General features: G+C 37.9%; 1 protein-coding gene across 1 annotated transcript in view; it reads left to right on the top strand.

Annotated features, from left to right (window-relative positions):
• Positions 1-19,935, top strand: part of LOC131242893 (myosin-1-like) — a 42,572-nt gene that overhangs the window by 15,979 nt on the left and 6,658 nt on the right. The window contains exons 6-22 of the mRNA XM_058241851.1: positions 3,316-3,481; positions 3,707-3,770; positions 3,918-3,931; positions 4,025-4,109; positions 6,104-6,207; positions 6,333-6,471; positions 9,340-9,458; positions 9,553-9,705; positions 9,799-9,888; positions 11,320-11,397; positions 13,098-13,256; positions 13,336-13,542; positions 14,923-15,128; positions 15,233-15,365; positions 16,194-16,323; positions 16,420-16,566; positions 17,202-17,281. Of these exons, the coding sequence (XP_058097834.1) occupies positions 3,316-3,481; positions 3,707-3,770; positions 3,918-3,931; positions 4,025-4,109; positions 6,104-6,207; positions 6,333-6,471; positions 9,340-9,458; positions 9,553-9,705; positions 9,799-9,888; positions 11,320-11,397; positions 13,098-13,256; positions 13,336-13,542; positions 14,923-15,128; positions 15,233-15,365; positions 16,194-16,323; positions 16,420-16,566; positions 17,202-17,281 (2,074 nt within the window). The remainder of the gene's footprint in view (positions 1-3,315; positions 3,482-3,706; positions 3,771-3,917; positions 3,932-4,024; positions 4,110-6,103; positions 6,208-6,332; positions 6,472-9,339; positions 9,459-9,552; positions 9,706-9,798; positions 9,889-11,319; positions 11,398-13,097; positions 13,257-13,335; positions 13,543-14,922; positions 15,129-15,232; positions 15,366-16,193; positions 16,324-16,419; positions 16,567-17,201; positions 17,282-19,935) is intronic.

The raw sequence follows: 19,935 nt of genomic DNA, 5'->3' as shown, positions 1-19,935 counted from the left end.
AGAGTGACAGTTTGGCATGGCATGGAGGCAAGTCTGGTTGTTTTACAGTCAAATCTTTCTATCTCATGATTCGCAAAAAAGAAGTTTTTTGTAAGACTTTTGGCGTCTGGTATTATGGTGCCCCTCCGAAGATTGGGGCCTTCACTTGGCTTGCAGGAAGACATAATTTTAATAATCGATAACCTTTAGAAGATGTCTATAATTATCCCAAATATTTGCCTCCTATGTATGTCCAATGTGGAATCGATTAACCATATCCTAATTCACCGCTTGTTTGCTAGCCAAGTGAAGTTTTCTATGCTCACTAGATTCAACATGGCTTGGTCTATGCCCTATGATATTGGCGACCTCCTCTTTAGCTTGTCATGGGGTTGCTCTTCGCAAGACTAGTCGCATGGTTTGGAGACTTTCTTGATGCATGACACATGATTTAATGCTAGCATGCAGCCTGGAGATTATGAAAGAGTCCATAAAGTAATTCAGTTAACAAAAGATACTAACCCACCAAATAATTAAGAGTAATCAATAAGAAATAAATCTGATTTAACCTAAATCACATGCCATCTTGCTAAGAAATCACATAAATCAATTAAAACTAGGTCCGATGGAAGGATAAAACTTCCAATTTAGCATAGGCACGTTCCACACTCAAGAGACAGATTTATAGGTTTTATGATTAGGGTTAGGAAGGGGAAAATTTGAAATTTGGGAAAATTAGGGTTCATGGGAATTGAAGATTTTGGAATTAGGGTTTTTAGAAATTGAAAAAAATAGGAAATTGAAGATCTAGGGTTTGGAAGGTTGTAATGGAAGGGAAGAGAGGAAAATGAGAGAAGAAGAATACTTTTGAAGAAGAGAGATGAATGATGTACCTTGGGGAATCCACCACCAAACAAGCTTCTACCCTTCCACAATTTAATTGGAATGTAGGTTTTCTTAAAAAACCCTAGAAAATGAGGAAAATTCCTTCACACAGGAGAACTTCTCTCTCTCTCTCTCTCTCTCTCTCTCTTTTCTTCTCAAATCTTCACTAGGGTTGGAACTCCACCCCCTGTGCTTTTATAATTAAAAATTAAGAATTAAAAAATCAGCATAATTATAACTATGTCACTCACTTAAGTGAAGTGGCCTATCATCCAAAAGAAGAAAACTAAAACATTTATTATCAATCTAAACCATTAAATAAATCCTAAAAATAACAAAAAAAAAAAAGAAAACAAGATCAAAGTCCAAGGGGCCCAGATCAGGAAGATTTGGTGGCAAAGTGGCCTGATCGACAAGATCCAACGGTCGGATTGACACGAAATAGAAATTCTATAACTAAAATGGTCTCCTAAGCAGCCCACATGCATCATTTCAAAGTGGGGTCTTCCTAATGCACGTCCAATGCATGTGGGGTCTTTAAAATGGCCCGACGTGCCTCATCCAGAACTCGTCTCCCATCCACAAAGAAAGCTGCTCTGATGTGGGTGGTCGTCTTCATCTTTGGTACACCCAGTAGGTCCTCTGATGTCCCCATCATCTCTCCTTGTAGTTCTTTGGATGATTTGGTGCGAGAGGAATGGTTGATGCTTTCTCAATGTCAGTGTTTCAAATAGCGCCCATAGCGTACGCTACGTAGCGTAGCGTGGCTGTAGCTCTACGTAGCATCCCGAATAGCATAAATCCCCTGTAGCGCACGCTACAGGGGTTGTAGCGTACGCTATAGCTACGTAGCGCGTATCGTTCGTAGCGTAAGCTACAATGTATTTTTTTACTATTTTAGTTTTTATTTTTATTTTTTCACGTTTTCTTTGTTTCTAATGTTGAGGAATGTGACACTTGTATTATACTTGATACTTTTAACCTATGGGATTTTTATTTCTTTTCATAATTGTGACTTGTGGTTTCAATTAGACATTATTAATTAAAGTGGTTTGCTTAGGAAGTTGTTGATGTCATAATTATTTGATTTGGCTTATATATGTGGATTGGCTTTTGATAAATGATAACTAATAACTTTTTTGAACATGCTTATAATTGATAAAATGAGTCATCTTTTAGGCATTTTTATATTTTTTCCCCTTTTTTTTCACTATTTATTATATTTGTCGCATTTTTAAATTAAAAAATAAAAATATCGTGTAGCTTACGCTACACGCTACGTATTTACGCTACACGCTATAGAGGGCTGAGCGCTACGCATCACGCTACCGCTATTTAAAACACTGCTCAATGTTTAAAGAATGCTGAGTGGGAAGCTACCTTGGCTTGGGATACTATTGTTGAATGGGCTGTGGGAAAGGGATGGATAGGAAACATTAACTTCTATTTCTTTTTTTTTTTTTACTTTCGCTGCTTTTCTTTGTTTTCGCTGTTTTGTCTCTTGGTGCTATCTCAACGCTTTTTGAATGGAAGTCTTTTGTTATCTTTCAAATTTAAAAGGAAAAAAAAAAAAACCATTGCAAAAGGGGCAGGATTTTAAGCTTTGTTTGCCCTTTCGAGATCTCTTACACATCGGAAGAGAAGCGATTATGAAAAAAAGCCCACCAAAATTGAACAAGAACATTGTTAAGAATGGAGTTTCTGCCAATTCTCCATGGCACATTTTATTCTCATCTAGTATTCCCTGCACTTTATTTTTATTTTTTATCCATTTTCTTGAAATTCATTTTTTAAATTTCAATTCCCCAAGAAGAGACTGGGTTTGGCAAGGGCGTAAAGGTGCAAAACACCTTCCTTTTCCATTACCGAGGGCCTTGTCTAGAACTTTTAGGAGGCAAGAGCATCAAGTGGAGTAATTCAATCAAACAATTAATCCAAGTATTTGGATATTTGGCTCTGCAGTTCTCTAACCTCAAGTGGATTCCGAAAAGGTATTGGCCAGCGGCAACTCCTATTTGCCAAAAAATTTCCAGTGGTTTTGCCAGTCTGTTCCACACCCGTGAAGCCTTTCTTTAACTGTATACAAGTAAATTTACATGTTTCATCCCGCAGTAAATATTTTCTATACTAGAACTTATCCACTAGAAAATAATGTGCTACAGTTGTACAAATTTATTTAATATAGACACTATATTATTGATTATCGATGAGGTTATTCAATTTCTTTCACTTTAGTTTAAAATCAGATATTGCGCCATAGTCTTTTTTGCAGAAATGGACATCAATCTTTCTATCAGAAAGTGCTGTTCATCTGATGAAAACTAAGGATTGCTTCCAATTATTCTATATATATAAAAAAATATTTTGAATTAAGTTCTCGTGTGCTTTATACATTTATATTTGTACACATTACTGATTAACCTGCAATCATTCTTTTTTTTTTTTTTCCAGTGGTGAAAGTGGGGCAGGAAAAACTGAAACAGCAAAAATTGCAATGCAATATTTGGCAGCACTTGGAGGGGGCAGTGGAATAGAGTACGAAATATTGAAGACTAATCCAATATTGGAAGCATTTGGCAACGCAAAAACATCAAAAAATGACAACTCCAGTCGTTTTGTAAGCCACCTATTTCTTCCTCCCAATTTCTCAAAGTTCTGCTTCATACTGACCCATCTACTTTGAAGGCTCAAAGATGCAATTGTTACTTAAAATTCTCCTTCTCTTTTAAGTATAGGAAAGTTCTCATTCTCTTTTAAGTATAGGATGCTTGGTCTATAGGGATTAATATTCAAATTCCCGAACCTTTTTTGTTTATATGCTTCCATTACTTTGTACTCACAGGGCAAGCTTATTGAAATTCATTTCAGTGTAACGGGAAAAATTTCTGGTGCAAAGATCCAAACTTGTAAGATCTCTTTGCTTTACAAGGGCATATTTGAAAGGACATACCCTGAATTCTTGCAGTGTCATTTCCTTTGCCTTCCTCAAGACTGACATTATTAGCTTCATCTGTGTTTTTTCCGGCAACTGGGGCATCTTTAATTCCGTACAGCTCTACTTGAGAAGGTAATTCTATTTCTTTTTGGTCTTAGACTTGTGTGGTTGTTTTAGTTTCCTTACCATCTTTTTAATTGAAATGCCTTCCTTATTTATGAACAGTCAAGAGTGGTCCAATGTGCTGAGGGCGAACGATCATATCATATATTTTATCAGCTCTGTGCCGGCGCTTCTCCTGCTCTTAGAGGTATTCAATACCTTACCATTCTTGTGCCCCTCATATTATGAATTTTTAGCAACTGTCTGATGGTTGAGTTTTAGCCATAAACTTGCAAGTCTTCTATTGTGGGCATCAAGTCAGTAATTATTTGCATGTTTAGCTTTGTCCTATGCTCATGAGCACCAAAATTGATTGTCTTTCAAATCTGCTCAATATTTATCATGATGGGCCTTGTTTATGAACATGATCTGGGAACTGAAAAGCTATGACAACTCTGTGGTCTCTATCTATCACCATTGAACACAATATTTCCTGTTATTGATGAGGTCTCCTACTGAGGAATAACTGCAAATAAATGAAGAGTTAACAGCAGATGAGCTGAGCAACCTGAATCAATAGATTCAATTTGCTTAGGCCGTGTTTGGAAATGTGGAAAACCCTGGAAATGAAATTGGTTTCAGTGCAAAACCCACTTTTGCTCCATGAGAGGGGGGGGGGAGGAAACAGCCTTGGAAACCAAATTTCATTTCCTAGCTATCCCTCCAAAACTGTGGAGTGCAGACATTGGTTTTGCCCAAAAAGGCATTAATCAATTTCCAAGGCAGAGAAGAGACAGGGGTGACTGTTTAAAGGTGATCACATGCCAAAAACATGAAAAACTAGAACACAAAACAAACTACGGAGAGGAATTTGGAATCCATGTTTTTCCATTTCCTGAGGAAGCCTGGTTGCTTTTCCATATCGATGTTTTAGTTTTCCACCATCGAAACGTGACCCTAAAGTAAAATAGTTAAATCTAAGTTCATCCAGCAAAAAGATTCTTTCCTGGACATTTATAGATGCAATTAGTTCTCTAGTTTATTGTTTTTATCATTATGGTTCAAGCCCGTAGTTCTATGGTAGACAACCTGCATTTCAACATTGAGGTCTCGGGTATGAGCCCAGGTTAGTTCTATGGTAGACAACCTACATTTCAACATCAAGGACTCGGGTATGAGCCCAGGTTACCTACTAAAAAAAGAAAAGAAAGAATGAGAAAAAGAACAAAGAATAAAGAAAGAAAGAAAAAGAAAGAAGGAGAAAGAATGAGAAAAAGAACAAAGAAAAAAGAAGGAAGAAAAAAAAAAAGAATACAAAGCACATAAGAGAAGACTGAAGAACAATAATGTGACAAAGGCATACCCTCCCCAGAAATAGCAAAAGTAACCAGCAATTTACAGTCAGGATACCATGAAAGCTACAAGTTAGTAAGAGCCATTTCATTAAAAATTGACTTCTGTCTCCATAGAGGAGATGAGACCTGGTTGTTCCAAAGGATAGCGCCAATGGAACCCTTCCCATATTTTTTCATATTTGCACATATCCAAAGACCTTGTAGGAGACTTCTACTTCAGAAAATGGCATCCTTCACCTCTACGAACGAACACGGTGATTTATATTTCTTCCGTCATCACTAGGGAGTGTTTCCTCCAGATCCTTTGCCATTAGTTTATCCACTATTTACCAACTAGCCTCAGCTCTAGGAGGCTATATACACTCAACTGAAGAATGTATGGTGTAAGCTTGGGTTTTCAGAGGACAGTGGAAATAAACAGTTAATTTGCCAGGTTTGTATTTTGTGACTAGTTTTTCCAGGTTTATCTATTTTCAGGGAAGTTGAGACCTTTCAACTAATGGGGATCCTAAACCTTTTCTCTTTATCTGTTTTATCCATGTACAAGATGAACCCTTCTCTTTTCCACATTTTACGATTTGTAGCTTTTAAATCACAGACATTGCTGGCCCTTTAAGGCGCTTTTGCCTCCTCTTTCAAGTGTGGAAAGTCAAACTATATCTATGATACAATAGAACCTGTCAAATATTCCTAATGATTTGGGAGCTACCTTGTGTCTATGTGTAGTTGCTTGCTAGTTTTCCCATCCAGTAAGAGCCTCTCATGTATTTTTCATGTTATCTATTTAATGGTCTGCTGTGGAACTCAGATAAATTGAACCATTAAACTCTCCTTCTTTTAAACTCAGAGAAATTATATTTGAAGAGCGCGCAAGAGTACAAATATCTGAAACAGAGCAGTTGCTTTTCAATTGACGGGGTTGATGATGCCAAAATGTTTCATATTGTGATGGTACTTGATTTACTTCTGTATTTTTATTCAATTAATATTGGTCAACAATTTTTTAAATTTACTTATCACTCACTCTTTGTACAATTATGTTGGTGCTATCAAACTCCACTGTGCCTCTTTTACAGGAAGCTTTGGATATTGTCCATGTCAGCAAAGACGATCAGGATTATGCATTTGCAATGCTTGCTGCAGTTCTGTGGATGGGTAACATCTCCTTTACCGTGATTGATACTGAAAACCATGTTGAAGTTGTGGTCGATGAAGGTAAAAGTCCTCGTGCATTTCAATTGAGCAAATTTTCAGTGCTCCAGGATATTGTATGTTTTGTTCATGTTTATAGTTTTAGATTTTTATTAGTTCCTCTTCTTTTCCATTTCATATAGATTGTTTTGGGAAGTTTGTCTTAAGATGAGCTTTGCATGCCTTTCTATTTTGTTCCTTTAAAGTCTGACTCTCATATTTGAGTGGAAACCGGGAAGGCTCCCATTTTAGATTAGATTCACAATTTCTTTTCTTTTTTCTAGTATGTTTTTGCCGAATTCTTAACTTCTTGACTATAAATTCCAGATGAATCCATTTTGTGTCTCTGTAAGTTAGCCTTCTAGTCCTCTTCCAATAATTGTGGCAGAAATGACGAAAATGGTATTGATTCAGTAGGAAGTAAGACGAATGTAGATGGCAATCTAATGCAGGGGTATTTTCACACCGGGCTCGAGTGGGGTTGCCTGTGGGATGCAGGGGCACACTCGGGGTGGGTGGGGCCCACGGAGAAGGCCTTGTGTTTGAGACTCCTTACCGGGGGTGATTAATGCGCATTTCACACCGGGCTTAAGTGGGGTAGCCTGTGGGATGCGGGGACACACTCAAGGTGGGCGGCCCGTGTGGAGCGGTACCCATGTGATTTGGGGCCCACGAGGGGGGTTCGGTCGAGGTCCTAACCCATGAGATGTGGGGCCTAGGCTATGAGATAAAGGGATTAATTCGCCATGCTCTAACAGTTCGAGCTTTTAGAGCAAGTGGTTAATTGTCCTGCATCACAATCAACCTTAACAGTTAACACCATAGTGGTGAGGGGAGGATATAAAAAGAAAATAAAAAACATGTTCAACATATTGATGATGTTTTATTATTTTCTCTATCAGGTTGAAGTTTCTAAGATTAGAACCTTACTTTGTAGAAAAGACCCTGTTGAATTGTTTTAGAGCTGAGTGAGGCACATCTAAAGCAGGCAGAACAAGATGAAATGCACATTCTTTAACCTGGAAAAGCACAAGGCACTCGTCGAGCTTCAAGGGATGGAACTCATCTTATGTGTTGTAATTTGATTTATATAGTTACCAATAAACTATTTTTGTATTGCCAGACTTGTTTTCCGAGAAATTGTCTTATATGGAGATGTGTTTCCTAGAGAAAAAAAAAAAAAAGTACAGGAAGTACCTCTTTTTCAAAAGTAGCATCCTGTTTCCTGGAAGGAGGATAACCTTTTCTTTAAAAGAGGAAACATGATTGCTAAAAATACGCAACCTACTATAGCCATTTTAGTTTTTGTTGAACATTGCATAATGCATGATTATAGCCTTAAGCGTTGTTTGGTAGAAGCTTAAAAATGAGCTGCTCTCATTTATGTATTAGAGATCAATTATCTCTAATACAGTAAGAGTCCATGTCGACGGTGATTATGTATTTGAGATCAAGATCTCTTATGCATAATGTTTGTTAACTAAAATTAGAGGAACTCATTTTTAGGCGTCTACAAAACAGGGCCTTATATTTTCTTCAAGATCCGTTTTGGGAAGTTAAAAGTGTCACGAAATTTTCATTAGCAGAAAAAAGTTTACACCTCAAGGTGACGCATGCACCTTTTATGCATTGCCTTGAGCTGGGCCGTGAGCCTTTCATCTCAGGGATTAAGCTTCTAAAGCCATGTGCATCCGTTCTATAACTTTTTTGAAAACATTGTCTTATAATGAAAACTTTTAAAATCTCTTTTGGAGGACACACCAATATCTATCCTGCTTTTCAATTCTTGTAACTATGTTGCATACTCTGAAATGAAGGGAATAAAATGTTGTTTAACGTGTAACCAAATGCCATGACAAAGTAGAAGCCTTGGCTTAGAGGATGTTTGAATTTTCTTTTTCTAACAACTTAAGATTGGGCCCTTGATTGTTGAAGGGGACTTGTGGATTGTCATCTCTTGGGCAGATAATGGTCTCTCCTACTCTTGGAAGCTTTCTTTATCCTCCTCAACATTCACAATTTGGCACAAGGCTAAACAATTCGATTATCCATGTGCATAGAGAGGTGAATAGCATGGTGGAACGTTAGCCGAGAAGTGTTTTATTCTACCCTTTGTATTGGGGATTTGTTCCCCCTCCTTTGATGTAACGCCAAGGAGTGTTTTATTCTACCCTTTGTATTGGGGATTTGTTCCCCCTCTTTTGATGTAACTCTTGTTTTCTTATTACTCTCTCTCTCTCTCTCTCTCTCTCTCTCTCTCTCTCTCTCTCTCTCTCTCTCCCTCTCTCTCTCTCTCACCAAAAAATAAAACAATATAAAGAAAGAAAAGAAAAAAAGCATGTAACCTTTGTGGTCAATGACTGCAAATTGTTTTCAGTAGAAATTCACCTAGCTGAACTGTAAAAAATGGAAGTTGTGTTTGAAATGGCCACACTAAGTCCTAGCACTCAACGAATTATTTATTAAAGCTGGTTAGTTATTAAAAATAAAATATAAAATGCACCACGAATTAAATTGTGTGAAACGCGTTATTTGGTACATTAATATGCAACAATACAATATTTTGTTAGTTTGAGAACAAGTCTGCTCATATTCTGAATACTTTACATATGCATGGACAGAGCCAAGAGATGCCATAGCAGGAGGCAAACCAGACATGTTTTCAATGACTTGACACATTTCATAATGGTTGTTGCATATTAGATTACTTGTGTCTCCTACAATATCAAGAAAATAAGCAAACCACCTGCCCTCAGAAAAATGCTTTGTATTTGTATTGGGGCTTGCAAATAGAATTATATCTATTCATCTTTTATTGAATATTTATTTTCATGCTTATGTTGCTTTAATCACTTGATCCACTGGCATTTTTGTACAATGTTTTATTTTCAGGTGTAAACAATGTTGCTAAATTGATCGGATGCAGCACTGGGGAGCTAAAGTTGGCTTTGTCAAGTCGTAAAATGAAAGTTGGCAGTGATAATATTGTCCAAAAGCTTACGCTATCACAGGTATTATGAGTAACATTTGTATTAATAATTACTAATAGTCTTCTTGTATGGAGTATGTACAACATACAACTCCCTGACCGCTCCCTTTTTCTAGGCCATTGACACAAGAGATGCATTGGCCAAATCACTCTATGCTTGTTTGTTCGAGTGGCTGGTAGAACAGATCAACAAGTCACTGGAAGTAGGAAAGCGTCGTACAGGCAGATCCATCAGTATTCTTGATATTTATGGGTTCGAATCTTTTGATGTATGTTTCTTATGCTCTTTTGTTATCTTTATTTATTTATTTTATTGTTCAAATAAAATATCTTGTTAAATAGCGTTTTTTTTTTTTTTGCAGAAGAATAGTTTCGAACAGTTCTGCATAAATTATGCGAATGAGAGGCTGCAACAACACTTTAATCGCCATTTATTCAAGTTGGAACAGGAGGTATTGCAAGCTTGTACATTACATCAATCTAAATGCTAATAGCAGGCATCTTAATGATTAAAAAAAATTAACATATTAATCGGAAACAGCAGGAATTATTTTGGGAGAAGTAACATACTTTTCATAATTTTCCAGAATTCTTTCATGGTGCTGCAAAATCCATTTTCTTAAGTTATGCATTTTGAATATCCATAATTCTCCATTTTCTATAACCAACTGCCAAACAGAGACCATTAGTTTCTGTGTAAAGTGTCTTTCTATTAGGATTTAACCCATTCCTTGCAATTCAAGCTCCATGGGCTTTCTTTGCAGAACTCTGCATTCGCCTTACAGTTCCATATGAAATTCCAATCTCACCCTTTTTTCAAGCAACTGTGCATTTCTCATCATATACACACAGTTTGGGTGTAACTCCAAAATGTTGTTTAGCTTCATTTAGTGATGCCATTGAATGCAGTCCGAAAATGGTGCTACTTGGGAAGCATGAAAGCTGCATTGGGGAGCGTGCCCAACAACCCTTTTCCATCCATTTTGACAAATATCACCGATATTTTGGAACTATCACGATAAATACCCCAAATGTATTTGTCACAATTTTATTTTTTTTTTTAAATTGAAAATATGTATTCATTAAAAAAAGTATATTGAGAAAAACTGATGATATTATCGCAATATTATTTCAAGATTTTCAAAATCTCTGCAGATTTTAAACTGTTGCATTTTTATTGCGAAATTATTCCAATGTTAACTCCAAAAATAGTAATAACGTTTAACAACTTTGTTATATATATATATATATATATATATATATATATACACACACACACACACACACGTCAAATTTTAAATTTGAATTTATTTAAGAAATTACAATAAATATTTTAAATATTTTTATTTTCGACAAGATTCTCTTGAAAATATCCTGAGAAAAATCTCAAAATTTGAAAATCTCCCAAGAAATTTCCGGGCCAAGATATTGCGGAGAACAAGATTTGTCACTATGTTTCCATCAAAATGGGTAAAAAGTAATTCACCAAAAACAAGCTCCTGCCTAAATGTTATTAAGTGGCAGTTCCAATGAAAGCACCATTTAATGTTAACATGAGAAGCCTAGAATTAGCCGGTGTTAGCTATGATCATGATTTTTATTTCTCCATCTTTCTGGTTGCTGCACTATTTAATATAAATATATCAGGATTGATTTCATCAGTCTGAGCCTCTCTTGCATGATGATGTTCACTAGCTTAGGCAAAAATGTGATTTCATGAGGCAAACTTATTATTGTGGATGTAGAGTGCTGATGTCCTCTTAAATACCTTCCAGTTTTTTATTGCGAGGTCGATGAAGCTTCTCATAACTGGATTTCTTTGATATTAGCTCTTATAGTCATTTTTTTTCTAAATTTTTTATGCCATCCCAATTTCTTTTCAGGAATATATTCAAGATGGCATAGACTGGAGGAAAGTTAATTTTGAAGACAACCAACATTGCCTAAATCTTTTTGAGAAAGTATGTGTGCTTCACCATTTGAATGGGCTGTTGTAGTTCCTTATGGTCATTTTACATAATTCTGCTACACAAATTAAAAATAATCATTGGCTGCCTCACTAGATATGTTCTCATAATGTATGCATGAAATTTGTGGTGCTTTTGAGGTTAAGTTCAAGGTTTTAAATCAGTGTATTGGGTACTGTATCATTCACCTCTGATACAGTCTATATCACCTCTGTATCTGGTGGTTTCAGGCTGATACAGCCGTATCGTTCATGAGCAGAACCAATACATTTTGGGTGATACATACCATTTTTAGAAGATACTAAACCTTATCTTCACTATACAGTGGGTAGCTTATGCTACAGAGCGTAGCTTAGCCTTAATGCCATGTTGCTCATGAAAATAGCTCAAGTCATGTGTAGTCTATGCTACTTGCTAATTTTGCATACGCTACACGCTACATAGCCTATGGTACACACTACATAGCTTACACGACAAGTTATTTTTTACTAAAACATTAAAATCAATTAATGTTTTCAATGATTTGTTACATTTTTTTTTTTTAAGTTAATTTTTTCAATGATAAATCAGTTAACTTTATACTTGATCTTTGCCTATTTTTCCTATTATTTTAGGCTGTGTTTGGTTGCACCGAATGTCGTTAAATTCCATTGTTAATCAAACTAATTTGGTACTAAATATCATAAAATTTCACGATATTTGGCGCAACCAAGCTCAACCTCAATTAAAAATCTAGAAGTAGAGTTTAGCTTACACTATATGCTAAGTAGCTTAAGCCTCATACTTCAAACGGGTGAATGCCATGCCACGCACTATTCACTATTTAAAACACTGACCTTGGCTTAGAATTTTAAAACACTTTCTCCGGAGGGAAAATATGTTTCTTTGTTTTGACTTTCAGTCAAGCTATGGCTAGGATTCTTCAATTGCACTTGGTTTATAATGCCAGCTGTGAAACATGCCCAGGCATGCATGTTGTTTCACACAAGAGATGCACCTACTTCAGTCATGGATGTGATTTTGTCTAACATGGAGACTTAAAAGGCACCCGATGCATCAACATGATCATATGAAAATATAAAGATAAGAAAATAATATCATTCAGAGTTCAAGGTACTCAAAAGGAAAATTTTGAAAAAATGGGAAATTTTGTTAAGAAAAACCTAATGCTGCATCCAGTGGTTTCTGAGCAGTTATCTACATATAACTCTTCTGGATATCCTAAGAGAGTCATGGCCTCATTACATAGGATCATGGAATCAAAAATTACCCAACGATGAGTCGACTTGTTTTAGCTGGAGAATCAACCGAGTCACTCACCAAGATGTGGATTTTCTGGATGACCAAGTTTGGTGGATGAGTCATGGTGAGTTGAAACAGTTTTGACAAGTTAGACCTACTTTGGTCCTGTCTGTTTGCACTCCAAAACTGTGTTTTCAGTTCCTTCCGTAGGATCCAAGAGAACATGGTCTTAATGACTGTTACATCTTAACCATGGTCAATAATCAAGATTGTGAATGCTGGAGTGCAGTTGGATTTTGATGGATAACCAAAGGTGTTTCTTGTTAGAAATAAGTGACATATCCATGCTGCCCTTTTTCTATTGCTGTCATTTGTAGTTTTTCTATGTAAGTACTTGGTTACTAAATAATCTAGAATTCTCTAACTTAACTTTCCTTCCAATCTTGGTGCAGAAGCCATTAGGGTTATTGTCTTTGTTGGATGAGGAATCTACTTTCCCAAATGGTACGGACATGACATTTGCCAACAAGCTTAAGCAGCACCTGAATTCCAATTCATGCTTTAGAGGAGAAAGAGGCAGAGCATTCAGCGTCTGTCATTATGCAGGGGAGGTTGTTACTTAGTTCTCAATGGACCTCATTTTGTACGTATTTGATACTATGCAGTTTGGTGATTTACTTCTCTATTCAGGTTACGTATGACACAAGTGGGTTTCTGGAGAAGAACAGAGATCTCTTGCACTTGGATTCGATCCAACTTCTTTCTTCTTGCACATGCCCCCTTCCTCGAATATTTGCATCCAATATGCTAACTCAATCTGAGAAGCCAGTGGGTCATTTACATGGTAGATCCAGTGCGGTGGATTCCCAAAAGCTAAGTGTTGTGACAAAGTTCAAGGTACTTCAAGTTTCTGGGATTACTTTTAATGAGGCAAAGGGTTCATTGGAACTTTTCAACAGCATCCATTTCCAGAAAGATGAGCATGAGTTAGTTCCTGTTTCGCACTTAATGTACATGTGCTTTGATGTTTTACTGTGCATTATGCAAATATGGAAACCATTTGCTAATTATAAAAATCGTTGTGTGCCACATTGGCAATTGGGCTAGATTACAAAAATCGGTGTGCCACATTGGCAGTATCTTTTTTTTGATTTTCAATTATTAGTATCCAGGGGTTTTATCATTAAATGGGTTTTCTAGTCAGTTTGGAGGAGATCCAAGTGGTTAAATGCATGCAACATATTTCCTAGTACTGGAGTCGTCTGGAAGGGGCAACCACCGGTTAGTAGTTGTAAGAGAGATCTAATCTGTGACCTGATGTATTAATTCCATAAACTTATTTGGAGCAAGCAGATCAGTGACATTAACAGATGCATCAAATCAAGATAAAATTATGGGACCATGCTTCAGGGAACTGATCAATAGATAATGGGGGTACAGAAAAATAGTGGTTGAAGTTGTATGCCAAAGGATAGATCATAGATGCCAATGGAAAGAAATTTTAACCATTATTCTAATTCTTTCATTTTCAGAAAAGGCAAACAAAATAAATACATAAACAAAGATTTCAATATGATTCTCGAATTGCATTTTTAGGCCGTCTTAGCAAGCACCGACAAAAAAATGTTCTTAGCACTTCAAATCATAGTTCCAAAACTTTCAGCCAAGTGAAGTCAATTCGATGAAATTTCAAGCCTAGTCACTGGCAAACTTGGTGCCAGGCCTGACTTGGCCTGAGAGTTGGAGAGACTCCTTGAGTTGACTCAATGTCTCAGTTGGCTCGACATCGCTTGGTGCGACTTGAACCGAGTCACTCGCCTCTTGAGGCATGATTTAATTAAACATAAATGAGGTGGGAGTGGGATTCGAACCCCAACGTCAACCATGGGAAGCAACTCTCTTAACCAATGTAGTTTTGAGTTACCTTCTATATTTCTTGTACAAAATTTAACTATTTTTAAATATCTACTTACATTCCTCACTTTTTCAGTTTACAATAATTAATATCAAGTCTTTTAGTCAACCCGATCCAGCTGAACGTTGAATCGAGTTGAGTTTTCAGGTTTTTGAACTATGCTTCAAATGACTATTCAACAACATTATGCTTGCTATATAAGCATTTTAATTCAAATGTGACATCAGTAAAGAGGAATCATGACCACACTTCATGACGTTTTGATGAAATTACCAAGAGATCCAATATGCAAGTATAATAAAGCTGCTATTTTTTATTTTTTATTTTTGGATGTGATATATTTTGTTACTATTGGTGTGTAGGGCCAACTATTCCAATTGATGCAACAGTTGGAGAGCACAACGCCACACTTCATACGTTGCATTAAGCCAAACAACTTGCAGCTTCCTGGCATCTATGAGCAGGGACTTGTATTGCAGCAGCTGAGATGTTGTGGGGTCCTGGAGGTTGTTCGCATATCAAGGTCTGGGTATCCTACTAGGATGTCTCACCAAAAGTTTGCAAGAAGGTAAGGCAATGTATTCCTAGATTTCCTTTAATTTATTATTATGGCCGGGTTTGAAATTCATTTTTCCATTGAGAAAAAATAATTAAGTAAATGAAACCTACCAGGTATGGTTTTCTTCTAGTGAATGCCGCATCTCAAGATCCACTCAGCGTCTCAGTTGCAATTCTTCACCAGTTCAATATTCTTCCAGATATGTATCAAGTTGGCTATACAAAACTGTTTTTTCGAACTGGACAGGTAAGATCAATGCATCTGGTCTATTCAAAGTTTTAGAACTGTTATGACATTGCACTGTGATATTAATTCAATGACCATTATGTCACATCGACACGCTACTAATCAACTCTTAACTGCATGATATAGTTGCTTTATCTTGCTATTTTAAAGCTATTTTCCATTATTGCGTGAATCCCCAAATTAGGGTGTCACTCTACCGAATCTCATAATTTTAGATGCTTAGGTTCAGAAAATAGCTTATTTTCTTCTTTTGTGGCCACCTCCACCACTTCATGCCACCACTGAGAATGACGGTATTTTACAGGCCGTTCTTGGTATTTTAAACCTTTCAAAAATAAAAAATAAAAAATCCTGTTTGAATGAGATCAAAGGAATTACAAGATCACTAATTCCCATTTGAATGAGATCAAAAGAATTACAAGTGAGTGATCTTGCAAAATTTTTGAATGTTGAAAAAGGCATGTGTAAAGGTTCATAGAAAGTTTTAGGGCCAATAGATTATTGATTGTCGGTATAGTTGTCCGCCTTCTACTTATGGTGCTGGTCTGTTTGGGATTTCATGGTTCCTAGATGCTTTTGGCTATGAAAATAGCTTATTTTGTACTTGCTATACCACCCTTGCTCCCTAACTTCATTTGCTTTCTTGCCGGATAAGGTGACTGAGATTTATATTGCTACCTTTGTCTGGATGTTAAAACACATTACCTTCTTTGATTTTCTCCTCAATTATTTGTTTTAGTCAGACTTTCTCCTAGATTATTTGTAGAAGTCAGAGACTATCTGCTACTTGCCTTATTACTGACCTTTAAAAAATATGACCACCTATAGATTGGTGTGCTTGAAGAGACCAGAAACCGTACTCTCCATGGCATTTTAAGGATACAGAGCTGTTTCAGAGGCCACAAGGCTCGCTGTTATCTCAGGGAGCTTAGAAAAGGAATTGCTACACTACAATCATGTATTGCATTTCCCATGTCTTGTTTGATTTTGCTTTTCTTCACAAGGGATACAAGACCTCAAAAGTTTTTTTCTTCTTCCACCTATTTGCTTACAGTTGTTCGGGGTGAGAAAACCAGGCGGGAATATGCAATCCAGATACAGAAATACAGAGCTGCCATGGTTATACAGAGGCTGATGAAATGCAGGATCACCAGGAGAAGTTTTATAAATGTCCGTGATGCATCAATAGTGATACAATCTGGTAAGGTTTTAGTGCTTGTGCATGTCAAGAAGTTTGCTAATAAGTTTGGAATTCATCCAATTCAACTTTGATTCCCTTGCTCCAAGTACAAACTCCAAATGGAAAATCGACCAAGTCAATTAGTCTCTGAGAAAGTCTGACGGAGGGAATGCAAAATATGCTCAACTAGAACAGTTCATTTGGCCCATTAAACTGTATATGCGGAGGCCACTTTTGGGTTTTGGCATTCAAACTATCCATATGGTGAATCCCATCATGAATGGGATAAACACTGAGAGTCTCCCTCTCTGGATTATCCTAACCATCTGATTGGGTGTCCATTATATGTGGGCCACTAGCTGTAATTGTCCAATTGCAAGCCCCCCAATTGGATGGCTAGGATCATATGATAGAAGAGGTAATTGGGGCATGTTCCATTCCATGATGGTGCCCATAAGATGAATGGCCTAGCTTAACTAAGATGGAGAAATGTTGTTTCTCTTCATCCAGCATCATATAATTTCTCCATAAACTTGATAGTTTTTTCTTGACTGGCCCTGTCAAACTAGAGATCTGGAAGTCTGAATATCCGATTTAACGTTGAGTTATTAAAAGGTGACATGCATTCGATGATCGAATTTCAATTTGTTTCACAGTTATTCGTGGATGGCTTGTCAGAAGATACTCGGGAGATTTGGGTTTACTCAATGCTACCATGAAGCTTCAAGGAGGGGAGGTATTTTTTCACCGCTGACCATCTTTTTCCTGTAAAGTATGTTGACTCCTTGACTGCCTCATGGTGCCAAAAATTAAAACAGTGATCTTCCATGCATTTCTCCACCACTTTGAGACACCTGATATGCTAATACTATTATGAAATATAATTGATGAGGACATCGTGCACACGCACGCCCGCACACCACCACCCCTACGCACGTACGTACGCAGAAGGAGGACCCCACCATCGATCTGGCTTGATGACGACGTCCAGGGAGGGCCTCCTAGCTAGAAGACAAGTTTTGGTTCAGAAAAGTGGCCCGATAGTCAAGAAAAGCCCACCATGAGATCTCATGATCGTGGCCCACTCGTCGGATTGGTTTTATATTTTAAGTTTTGCTTATTGTTATTATTTAGAACATCGTGAACGCTTTAGATTTTCTTGTTTGGTTTTTATTTTAGTTTACTTCATCACCAAGTAATAGGTGTCGCACATAGTGCGAGTTCTTGGGTATAGGGTTCTCCCTATAAATAGGCACCCTTTGTAGTTCTTTTCATTCATTGAAGTTAATAAAAAAAAATTCCTGCTTTATTTTTTCTGCTCTCTTCGTGAGTTGTGGAAGAATTCAAAAGTGGGTGCGAAGCCCTCCCTTTTCGAAGGGCTAACTACCGTGGTGCGAAGCCACATCGATCCCAATTCACCCCCATCTTCCATCATCTTTTTTTTCCCATCTTCCCCCACCATCCGTACTTTGAATTTGTCCTTTTGTTGCATCAGATTTCTTCATTGAAGCAGGTTTTCAGATTTCAGCCCGCAGGCGAGCTGAAACTTCGGCGGAGCACTACGCACAAACCGTACATCGGATCGAGCTAAAATTTGGAGGTTTTGGAGTCCATCCCTGGCCGACCAGGGCCAAGGTGGCCTTTTTCTGAATAGTGGGCCCCACACACGTGCGGCCGGGATCACACGCACGTCCATCTGGACCATTGTTGCTGTCCACACGCGGGATCATCTTTTGGTTCAGGTTTTTATCTTCTTTATTTCTCTCATAGCCGTTTTTTTCATGAATCCTAACCCTATATTACATGATCCCTAATTGATTTGCCCCTTTTTATCACCTTAGGGTTCCTTGAATTGAAATTAGGGAATCCCTTGGATTAGGGACTGATTTTTATGTATGAGTAGTTGATTTTATTTCCCTTTGACATTGTTTGGTTTATAATTTTATTGGTCCAGTCCTAGCCTGTGTCGGCTTGGACCCGCATAGATTCCCCTTTAATTGAATGTTTGGATTTTCATGTGGGATGTGGAATTTGTGTGATTGTTTCTGAATTGGTGTGATCTAAGCCTGCAATCTTGCATATCATATTTAATTTTCCATGTCCTACATCAAATTTGGTATCAGAGACTAGGGTTCTTATAGGGGAATTCACCACATATTTAGGGTTTAGTTTGTTTGAGTCCTTCATGCATTCAGTCCATCATATATAGCTGAATTTTAGTAACAGTGTGTAGTCTCCTTCATATAGAGTCTCGTAGGGTCATTTAGTTTTTAGACGCATATAGTTGTCATAGCAGGTCCTTAGGTTGAGCAAGTCAGTGTATGCCCACACGTACGGGTCGCGGCTTCGGTTTGCACCCCACACTAAACATGGAGCAACTACAAGAAACAGTGGCCAAGTTAGCCCAGCAAGTTGAGCCCTTGAATAAGCATTTGGAACAACACATAGATAAACGTCTCGAAGAAATAGAGGCCTCCTTCAGGGCAAACCCCACCACTGGGGAGGATGCCCAATCTCAGGCAGTTGGTCGGGAGGTTAGACCAAGGAATGGAGGCGGCTAAGGAGTTGGTCATGGGCGCGTACCTGTGCACCCACCCCATGAGGGACATCATGACCAATATGACCCAGATGCGCAACTCCTCAAGGGAGTTAGAGCAGATGCCCCTACTTTTGATGGCCACTTAGACTCTAAAGCTTTTTAGATTGGTTGGCGGATATGGACCACTATTTTGAGTGGTATGATATGTCGAATGCTCGACGAGTCCGATTCGCCAAGATGAAGCTTGTGGGTCAAGCAAAGAGGTTTTGTGCGATGGTTGAGCGAAAAAAAGAAAGAGCGATGGAACTCCCAATAGTCCATTAGAGAGAAATGAAAGAAACACTGAAAGAGAAGTACCTCCCTTTCTCTTATCGCCTGCGGTTGATTGAGGAGTGGCAGTCTCTTCGACAGGGTTCCATGAGTGTTGCTGACTATATTGAGAAATTCGAAGAGTACTTGACCCACTGTGAGGTTGATGAGGACCCCGTACTCACCCTTGCTCGTTTTAAAATGGGCCTCCGTCCTGACATTAGGAGAGAATTGCTCGCCAAAGACATAGACACTATCGAACAGTTGTACCAACTAGTGTTAGATGTCGAGCAATACCTTAAAGCATCTGTGGGAAGGCGGTTTGACTTTCGCGAATCTGGTACTAAGGCCAACCCCTCTGGGGCTAGACCTAACACGGGATTCCAAAACAAACCTTCCCCTAATGTTCAGCCCAGACCTAAGGATGATAAGGGTAAAGAGATTGTCGGGTCTAGTTCACGTGGAAGTGGGGCCACTAGGTGTTTTAGGTGTCAGGGGTTTGGTCACTTTGCTCACCAGTGCGGCACGAGAGAGGGCACCAA

This window comes from Magnolia sinica, chromosome 4 (genome assembly GCF_029962835.1).
Source record: "Magnolia sinica isolate HGM2019 chromosome 4, MsV1, whole genome shotgun sequence".
NCBI lineage: Eukaryota > Viridiplantae > Streptophyta > Magnoliopsida > Magnoliales > Magnoliaceae > Magnolia > Magnolia sinica.
The sequence above is the reverse complement of the archived record's forward strand: the minus strand, read 5'-3'. Positions and strand labels throughout refer to the sequence as shown.